The sequence below is a fragment of the Tasmannia lanceolata genome, unplaced genomic scaffold, assembly GCF_043159265.1.
Source record: "Tasmannia lanceolata isolate RefF3 unplaced genomic scaffold, GAP_Taslan_0.1 ptg000020l, whole genome shotgun sequence".
NCBI classification, from domain to species: Eukaryota; Viridiplantae; Streptophyta; class Magnoliopsida; order Canellales; family Winteraceae; genus Tasmannia; species Tasmannia lanceolata.
Genome location: NW_027518697.1, coordinates 15,864,016 through 15,874,741, shown reverse-complemented (window position 1 = coordinate 15,874,741; position 10,726 = coordinate 15,864,016). Strand labels below are relative to the sequence as shown.

General features: G+C 39.0%; 1 protein-coding gene across 1 annotated transcript; it reads right to left on the bottom strand.

The window, feature by feature from the left end:
• Positions 1–1,618: 1,618 nt before the first annotated feature.
• LOC143854416 (high mobility group B protein 9-like) lies at positions 1,619–8,296 on the bottom strand. Its single transcript, XM_077364390.1, has 6 exons — positions 7,923–8,296; positions 7,469–7,547; positions 7,181–7,343; positions 6,943–7,083; positions 2,079–2,449; positions 1,619–1,887 (listed from the first exon to the last, which is right to left on the bottom strand). The coding sequence occupies exons 1-6, from the start codon at positions 8,081–8,083 to the stop codon at positions 1,738–1,740; spliced, it is 1,065 nt and encodes a 354-aa protein (XP_077220505.1). The 5' UTR covers positions 8,084–8,296; the 3' UTR covers positions 1,619–1,737.
• Positions 8,297–10,726: the final 2,430 nt, after the last annotated feature.

Below are 10,726 nucleotides of genomic sequence, written 5' to 3'. Positions count from 1 at the left end.
GCACGTACGCTCAGCAGATGTGATCCAATGAGTTGTGTCCCTTCTCCCAAAGGTCAAGAGCCCAGGGGGTGCGTCCCGCACCGTAGATGGTTGATCTAACAGTTACGGGGTTGGAGGAAGGTTTTGCACAACCCAACAATCACTTCTACGATCGATCACAACCGTACAATCATAAATGGGTGCGATCTAACGGTCAGATTTCAAATATTCTGAAAATGTGCCCTGTAGAGGTGTTCTTTACACTGAAAAGACACCAGAGGCTCTATAAAAAGAGCAGATTTCTATCATTTGAGGATAGAAACGAATTGGCAATTCCTTGTGCAATTCTGATAAACTTTAAACACTCTTCTACATTCTTTCAAAATCCCCAAGTATTTCTACATACTCTTTTTTCTTTTGTTTACTGTTCTAGATATTATTTTTCTATAGAAACAGTATCTGGAAATTTCTCTAAGGCTTGAAATTTCTGAAGGGCATTTCGGGTTTGATTCCGCTAGTGCGAGGCGTCATCAAACATTAGTAAGAGCTTCCCTACTAGGCTTCATTGTATCTTGGAGACAATTCACGGATCCCCTTTGCACACTACTGGTGGGGGCGAATCTTGTCTTAAGGAAAGTGATATCACGCCTTGAAGCAACACATTTCTGTTCTCCAATCCCCAACAGTAACCCTCAAGATACAACAATATGTTCTAGAAAACAATATATTTTTATCAGACTTATTATATTTTCAAAACTAAAAGTAGAGTTCAAATGCATTTTTCCGGTAAGAGATCCATGGATTACAGATAATTTCTTCCTAGAATCTTTCACCTCCGAAAGGGTCCTTTCTTTCTTAATGCCTAAGAACCATCCAAAGTATTTTTCTGGCCATAAACACTAAATAAATTGAAACTATTCTTAATATATTCTGAAAAACAATATATTTTTTAATGTGATTTCTCGTAAGAAGCGCACACAATCTTTATGCAATATCTTATGTTTTGCAGCCTATCAATAAAGAAATATCACATGGCGAAATATCTTACTGTGTATCCTATTGAAAGCCTCATTTAAAATATTATACACAAGATTTAGAATGGGGATTGATATCCGCACTTTCATGATTCAATACTGCGCCCCCCCCCCCCCCTCATTCATTCACACTTTCTCAAAATTAGCAGTTACAATTCCCATAAAACTATCAACAGCAGGCCAAGAAAGTGCTTAATTAAAAAACTAGGATAGCCATTCTAAACAAGATTTAGAAAGAGGGTTTATACCCGCACTCCACTCCCTCATTCTACACTATTTCAATTAGTTGTAAAATGCTGTTACAATTCCCATAAAACCATCAACATGCCAAGAAAGTGCTTAGTAAAATATGTATAGCCATTAACAAAGCAAGGGAGTGCAAAAACCATTTCCCTTTTGCGCTTTTCACATCTGGTATAGCACAATCCCTGGATAAAACTATTCCTGGGATTGGCTATTCTTCAGGGTTTTTAAGAACAAGTTTGTTCTAATATCATCCCCATTTGATTGGGTTGAGAAAGTATTCTCCACAGAAGAACTCCTTGCTTGACCCCCTCTAAGTATCATTATATATGTTTGTGTGAATGAAAAGAAAGCATAAGACATGAGAACAACCTTCCTATTAAATTAGAGTAATTTTGTCATGTGATGCTAAACAGATGTACATGTATTGTACCTGTCAAATAAGTCTAATGACATTACACCGAATCAGCGTTTATGTACTCTAGGGTTTTGTCAAACCTTCTTTTTCTATGTTAGATGAAGGGCCAGCTCTTATAACTTCAATGGGTTGCACCAGCTTAAGTCTTTCTTTGTACTCCTGCATTTCTCTCTTATATCTCTCCTTATCCTTCAACCCAGAGTCCTGATAAATCTGTAACAAAAAATCAAAAGATACCCACAAAATCAACAATTAGAAAATGGGTAATGAACAAGAAAAAAGAATGATTAATGGATTAAAAGTTATGTAATAAATTTCTACTCACCATCCTCTCTTCTTGGGTAATGAACAAGAAAAAAAGAATGATTAATGGATTAAAAGTTATTGTATAAATTTCTACTCACCATCCTCTCTTCTTGGGTGAGCTTATTCCAAGACTCTCCAATCATTTTACTGAACTCCCTTTCTCTCTCTGGATAGAGCAGTTTGAGCTTGGAATGCTTCTCGGCGAAGAAGAAGTTGTACGCGCTCCGGTTCGGCTTCGGATGGGAGGGGTCGCGCCTTCTCCTCCCTCTCTTTTTCCGGCGGTACCGGCGGACCGAAGTAGCATTGAAAGGGATGACCGCGTTGTTGGTAGCCAGAGAAGTAGAATCGCCGGAAGGTATAGGATGATAGAGTATTCCATGTAGAATTTCCGAGCCCATTTTGACTGTGACTAAGTAACCATGATCGAATTTTCCATCGATTGTTCCCATCACCGGAAAATTCACCGGTTCTGACGAAAGGAAAATGGAAAAAAATGTGAGGGAAGACCGGAGATTGTTGGCGCCCGAGTCGAAGATACTGATTTGTTATGCTTGATTCATTTTACTCGTTAATATCTTCGACTCAGGTGTCATGTCCCATTTGAATGCAATATTGTTTCTAGGCATTTGAGCAAAATTGATTCTAGGTAGAGATGATCTTGACTCATACAAGATCTAAGTCTCTGTCTTCAGTAACGTCATAGTTCATTGCTGCACTCTCCTGGGTTCATTGGAGTCCTTTTTTGTTTTCTCTATCTTGTGTTCTTGTGATAGAGCTGTTGTTTAGCGTACTTGAATATATGAGATTTTATATTAGTGTAAGCCCTTATAGTCCCAAATTTGTCTAAAAGTACTTTACGGCCCACACCATTGGATGATCCAAACCGTCCATTTGATGGGCCATAACATAAATAGGTCGTGCCCAAAAAATCATTTCCATAGGATGATCATAGCCCTTCGATCTGTAGAGGAAATGCATATTATGGTAACCTCTATAGATGGGAGGGTTGAAATCATCATCCGTAAATGATGTTTTGGGTAACCTCTATAGAGGGGGGGGGGGGGGGGGGGGGGGGGGGGGGGGGTTGAAATCATCATACGTAAATGATGTTTTGGGCACAACCTATTTATGTTATGGCCCATCAAATGGACGGTTTGGATCATCGTATGGTGCGGGCCGTAAAATACTCTTAGAAAAGTAAGGGACTATAAGCGCTTACACCATATAAAATCTCTATTGCTCTGTTTGGATGCTGGTAGATGTTGAGGGGATTTAGAGAAGAAGAAGTAAAAGGGAAATCAAAAGGAAATCAGTCAACGGGGAGATTGTGAGGAAATCTCCCCGACGTTGTTTGGTTGGGGGAAGGAGATGTGCAGGAGCTTTTTCACCGTATTTTTTAAGATTTTTTTGGGGAATGTTATCAGCACTACTGTTTTTTATGAGGGCACTCCTCACTTTATCAAAAGTACGGTATGGCCCGCACCATAGGATTATCCAAACCGTCCATTAGATGTTATACCCCAAAATTATTTCCATAGGTTGATTCTAACCCTCCGATCTATAGTTGGTTAGGATCAACCCTCTAACATTCAGATTGGAAGGTTAGGATCATCCTATGGAAATGATTTTTGGAGCATAACCTATTTAGGCTATGGCCAATCTAATGGACGGTTTGAATCATCCTATGGTGTGGGCCATACCGTACTTTTAATAAAGTGAGAGTGCCCTCATCAAAAGACAGTAGTGTTGATAACATTTCCTTTTCTTTTTTTTTATAGAAATTTGCTAGCAAACTTCTCCTATGCCACTTCTTGGCATGTGGCCATCCTTGGTGCAAAGATGCGCACATGGGGCAAAGGTTGCTAGCAAAAGCAAAAATAGTAATCATTACAAAAAAAAAGTAAAAGCAGAAGTTATAAAGTTTTAAATGAAACATTACGGAGAAATGGTTATAAAGTTTGAAAATTACGAAAAAAATACAAACAAAATATAGTAACATATGACAATTACGGAAAAAACTACAAGCAAAAGTAAAAAGTTATGACAATTACGGTGAAAAAGAATTTCCCTGAGAAATTCTCCCATTTTTCTTTCGATTTTGAGAAATTCGTCCGCCGAATTTCGAGGGTTACACGTCACCGACAATTGCCCGACATAACCGGCGGTCAAAATTCCAATTTTTGCTAAATCCCTACCAAACACCCCTCGGGTAATCAGGAGAATTACATTCCCTGCTATTTTACTCAAAAAAACGTAACCAAACAGAGCATATAGGTCCCTGCCAAACCCCACATCTTACCTTGCTCTGTTTGGTTGCTTGTTTTAGGGGGATTGTAGGAGTTTCAAATGCATGGGAGATCTCCCTAAAGCATGTCATTTACATCTTTGACCACTAGACAACTTCTAGAGATCATTATTGGTTTTTATCCTAGGTGGCATCTACGTGGCGGAGATGTTCCCCCCATAATCTTCTCCCCTTTTTTCACCAAAATGGAGAAATTCTTGTCTTATTCTTTTTCTCTCTCTTACTTTTCTCTCTTCCACATATATTTTGATAATGACACCCTACATCTAACGCTATTTTCCTCGCGCAACCAAACACTACTTGTAAATCTCCCTCCTAATATTCTTCCCATCTTCCATTCTCTTTCATTCTGCTCTGTTTGGTTACGTTTTTTTGAGTAAAATAGCAGGGAATGTAATTCTCGTAATTACCCGATGGGTGTTTGGTAGCAGGGAATGTAATTCGCTAATTTCCTCGCGCAACCAAACACTACTCGTAAATCTCCCTCCTAATATTCTTCCCATCTTCCATTCTCTTCCATTCTGCTCTGTTTGGTTACGTTTTTTTTGAGTAAAATAGCAGGGAATGTAATTCTCCTAATTACCCGAAGGGTGTTTGGTAAGGATTTAGCAAAAATTAGAATTTTGACCGCGACGAATTTAGCAAAAATTGGTAGGGGTGTTATGTCAGGCGCTTGTCGGGTGACCTTGAACCCCGGCGAATTTCTCCAAATCAAAGGAAAATGGAAGAATTTCTCAGGAAAATTCTTTTTCACCGTAATTGTCATAACTTTCTACTTTTGCTTGTAGTTTTTTCCGTAATTGTCATATGTTACTACATTTTGATGGTATTTTTTTCGTAATTTTCAAACTTTATAACAATTTCTAAGTAATTTTTCATTTAAAACTTTATAACTTCTGCTATTTTACTTTGTTTTTGTAATGATTACTTTTTTTTGCTTTTGCTAGCAACCTTTGCCCATGTGCGTATCTTTGCACCAAGGATGGCCACATGCCGAGAAGTGACATAGGAGAAGTTTGCTAGCAAATTCCTATAAAAAAAAAAGAAAAGAAGAAAATGTTATCAATACTACTGTTTTCTTATGAGGGCACTCTCACTTTATTAAAAGTACGGTATGGCCCACACTATAGGATGATCCAAACCGTCCATTAGATGGGCTATAGCCTAAATAGGTTATGCTCCAAAAATCATTTCCATAGGATGATCCTAACCCTCCAATCTGAATGTTAGAGGGTTGATCCTAACCCTCTATAGATCGGAGGGTTAGAATCAACCAATGGAAATAATTTTGGGGCATAACCTATTTAGGCTATGGTCCATCTAATGGACGGTTTGGATAATCCTATGGTGCGGGCCATACCGTACTTTTTATAAAGTGAGGAGTGCCCTCATCAAAAAACAGTAGTGCTGATAACATTCCCCAAAAAATCTTAAAAAATACAGTAAAAAAACTCCTGCACATCTCCTACGCCCAACAAAACAACGTCGGGGAGATTTGCTCACAATCTCCCCGTTGACTGATTTTCTTTTGATTTCCCTTTGACTTCTTCTTCTCTAAATCACCCAACATCTACCAGCATCCAAACGGAGCATTCTTGTCTAATTCTCTTTGACTTATTTTTCTCCTATTCTCCCAGCTATCTACAAGCAACCAAACAGAGCACTTGAAAAAAGTTATGCTTGAATCGCCGAGTTGACTCGGAAGAGTCACAAGCAGAGTAGAAAAGTTCGTCTATTTTGATTCGTTGACCGTAACCGTTGTAACTAACGCAGCCACGTGGAGAGATATCTTTATCTTTTAGGGAGAATGTCAAGAAAGACAGTAGCGCAGAGGTTAAGAAATAAGACGGTCATGATGAATTTTTGTGGGGCCTATCATTTGATCATGTGGCCAACACAATCGCCTCGATCCTGGCCCACCATACACATTGCACGAGAAATCCTGAAATCAGTCGTTGATCTGGTGGGCCCCAATTGGATCGCTCAAAAGTCCCTCGTCCCAACCCTAGATCAAAATGCTCTATGAAGGGTTTCCCACAAGAAACATTGAATGAAAATTCCCTATGGCCCACGTACATGCTGTGGCCCACAAACGATCTTCATTAACAGTCAAATAAACACACATGCCACGTGTATGGTGGGCAGAAAGGTAGGCAAAATGGAAAATGACATATTTGCCCCTACGAGTCTACAGTCTCACTCTTTTACACTACAAGGGGGTGGCCTGGAGAAGAAAAGGGAGCAAAATATATCATTACCCAAATCAAAATGGATCCTGCGCATAAACCAAATCTTCGGTGTATAAACATGCAATATCTGTGGGGACCACTACTTGGTCCAATAAGCCCTAGACGTCCACGTGGATATCCTAGTACTACACTAGGTCTTTTTTTTTTTTCGATGGGTAGTACTACTACACTGGGTCTGAAAGGGGCTTCTGAACACCTAGATATCCTCCTAGTACTAAACTAGATCTAAAAGGGACCCCACCCATACGGCCTAGGTGGACCCACTCGCTTTAGAGTTTAGAGTGGATATATCATAACTCGGTCAACTCGAGCGAGTCGACAAGGCCAGTGAGTCTCAATCCGAGACAAAAATTTCAAAAGGGTAAAAAAAAAGAAGAAAAAGAGACAAAGAATACAAAAACAACTGACCGCCCATTTGTAAACCGGAAAATTCCTTCTTTCTCTTCTTAGGCATCTGCTCCTGCTGAGTTGGCATTGGCTCAGCCGTAGATTCAGGAAGATCAGTGTTGTTCACAGGTTTGCATGAAGGACTCCTAACAGAAATTGCCACTGCAAAAATAGACAAAGAAATCAAAACCCAAATCCCCAATGAGACAAAAAACAAGGAAAAAAGAAAAACAGATCAAAATCTTTTTCTTTGGTTTACCTGCAGGAGCAACCAAAGGCCCTTGTAATCTGAAGAAATAAACCTGTTCGTAATGGTGCAATAAACTTATATAATATTTTCTAAGAACAAAAGAAGCACTTGTTGTTGTGGGTGGGAACTTGAATGCTGAAATAACATCTTTCCATTTCTTTTCTGCAACAACCTATCAACAGAGCAAAATGCAAGATAATAATAAGATGGAACAGATAACAGAAAACCCATTTTTTTTCCATAAACATCACCCCCCCCATTACCAAACAAGGGAAAAAAAATTAAAAATCTCTGCACCTTTTCAAAGCCTCCCCTTCTTGTCACTTCCCAATACAGAAGATGCAAATCCAGATCCTTCCCTCCAATCACAGGAATCCTTGAAATATCCGAAAAATAACACCCAAATTAATATTTTATATGAATAAAAATAAAAAAATAGTTTCAGAGCATTTTTCTTGAAGCTAAAGAAAAACCCAAATACAAGATTTGGAGTAGTGTCCACCTTATTATAAATAAAAGACGGTATTTCAGGGGAAAAAAAAAAAAGGCTATTGATATTGGCACTACCATATTTTGATAACTACACTAACTCAATATGTCTTATATTATTTAAACAGCAGTCAAAAGAATATTACAGTTTCCAAAAAGCTCTCTCTGACTCTCTGACCTAATTAAATAACAAAAAGACAAACGAGATCTTGCATTATCAAAACATGGTAGTGCCAATATCAGTTGCCAAAAAGAAACATACATGAATCTGGTACCGAGAAGAGAATGAAAATGCTTAAGAGTATCCATGAAAAGGGTAGGATTTCTGATAACATCTTCATGAGAAACAACCGGTGCCGGATAAAGCTTATCCTCCACCACCGCCGGAGAGTTTTCCGGCCCTTTTTTCTCCTCTTCCGACATGATTTTCCAGGCGACCGGAGAGAGACCCAAAATCCTTCAAAATATATCAAAGTAAAAAAGACCCAGAAAGGAAAAACACAAATGAAAAGGACCCAAATCACGGTTCCGAGTCTAACCAACCTAGGGTTAAAAATACAGGAAGAGTAGGCCTAAAGAGAGACGCGTGGAACGTAACGGCTATATAATATTGGTTTTTGGGGAGGTGATTATTTTAAGAGTCTAAGCAATGAATAGGGCTTTGATGAGAGGGAGGGGGGGGGTGTATTTATTAATCAGGCGGGGGTAATAATTACGTTTACAGAAGTAACAGAACTTCTTCGTCTAGGATCAGATATGTCAGCAGAGCTATCCTTGCGTCTTACGCTTTCTCCGCATCTGACCGTATCCTTAGCGTATCTCTTCCGTACGTTATTCAGATTACTACCTCTATTTGGATTGAATTCAAATCTGCCTTACCTCCATTTAATAGGAATGCTAGTATCACTCTCTTAAGTATCTTTCTCATATCGTTGTGCTCAGATGCACTGACATGGTTTTTTTTCAACGGCCCGATATGTCTTAGATGGGCCCAGGATTTGAAGGTAAAAATTAGGGGTACAGTTCGAGACGGTTGAGGCCAACCCTAGCCCACACTGAGATACCATTACCTCAATCCTAATCCAACCCAACCCGGGCCTCAGGTTGAGGATGGCCAATCCTAACCCAATCTGCTTCTAAATTTCTCAACCTTAACCCAACTCATTTGACCAAAATCAGGTTCTGTTGAGTTGGGTCGGTTCGGGTTCACCTTGCTCCAAATAGAAAAATACAATAACTCATAAAAAATCAATCTAAAATTAGAAGACGGAGGTCAGGTTGGGTTGCCAAGGCCTCAACCAGAACCCAACCCGAAATTAAAGCGGGGTGGCTTTCCCAACCCAACCCGACCCAAGTTGCTCCCCTCGTAAAAATGGTTAATCAGAGTAGCCCGAAAAGATTAAAACTTGCGCTTGATCCTAGCCCTTAGATGACAAAGGTACTTTCCTACGCATTGTTCGCGAGTGATACTAGCATTCTTATATAAAATAACACTTCTCAGTCACTGCACGTGATGTCACGAGCTGAGCTAATGAGCTATGTTTGACAATGCGTAGATGTGAAATGTCAGAAATGCCCTTTGATAAAATTTCAGGTGCGCTACAGAGTCTGCATGGGCTGCCTGTGCGTGTCGGTGGGCTCCCTCCATTTGTCGGAAAACGATGTGAGAGAGATCTTTTTTTTTTTTTTTTTTTTTTTGGGTGTGAGAGAGTTTTGATATAGTCATATAGCCAGTATTTTTCAAATAGTTTTGTACGGCACACATATAGGATGATCCAAACCGTCCATTTGATGGGCCACAAAGTTAATATGTTGTGCCCCAAAAATCATTTCCATGGGATGATCCCAAGCCACCGATCAATGGAGGTTTCCAAAATTGGCTGTGCCCAGAGGTTATTTGAAAACTCATAGATGTAAAGTTTCCTTTAGCTGTAAAATATCTTATAAATGTGAATTTCTTTGTAGTCATTGACTATCCTATCCATGCAAATTTCTCTACTGCTATTAAATACCTTACAGAGTAAATTTTTTTGTAAATATAAGTTTCCATATCTATATCTAGAGGAATGCCAAACTGAAGACTGCTGTTGAAAAATTCAGGAGCAATGGCACCTACATTGGTTCCATTGTTTTCAAAACTCATTTAGTAGCACTGACAATAAAAATAAATAAAAAAAGGTAAAGAGATAATAAATGCACTTTGAAGATGTGGATTCAATGGTTGCGCCCTTGCAGCTGAATTTTGCAACAGCACCGTTCAGTTTAGCATTCCGCTATATCTAAATTACATCAGAAGTATTCAATGGGGCTGATTGCCAAATATACTGGCGGTGCTAGGTGTCCTAAGTAATCAAAAGGGGTGGATATGTCACTTACCTGTGTTTTTAAAGATCGTACTTATAAGAATATATTATCTTGATAGACAAAAGCACGCATGACCTATTTGCTTGATCAAAGTCTGATGCCTTGAGACATGCAAAAATCAACAGGTTAAGGAGATCAAAGATCTCAAATAATCAGATAAGGGCAATGGGTAGGGCTCTTAACAATAAGAGGAATTCTAGACTGAAGGGAGCCCTTGCAAAAATAAATGCTTTGAATCAATTAACAACTCTTCCATGATCCCTAGTTATTGGGTGTTTGGATTAGGAGTGCACCTCGGTCGATTCTTGGGAATTCGGGTTGAGCTTTTACCTAAAATCAGGCTGTGCTCGTGTTGATTCCTATTCATGTTTTTTAAACAAAAGCTCAACCCGACCCGACTCGACCCGAGTTGCACCCCTAGTTTGGATACAGGGAAAGGAAAATTATAGTAAAAATGTCCAAAAGTTCCAGTAAGCCTACAATTTTCCTTGTTAAAAATTTAGAATTTGGAAAAAAAATATTCCATAGAAAATGGGTTTAATAAAATTCATCTCTCACTAGAAAAAGTTCCGAGGAAAATTTAAATGTATCCAAACAAAGAGATGCAAGGAGTATTTTTCTCTTGTTGGGACCCATTAGATGAACGGTCTATAATTTAGATGCCCCACCAACTGTATCTCTTGTGGGTCCCATCAACTATAT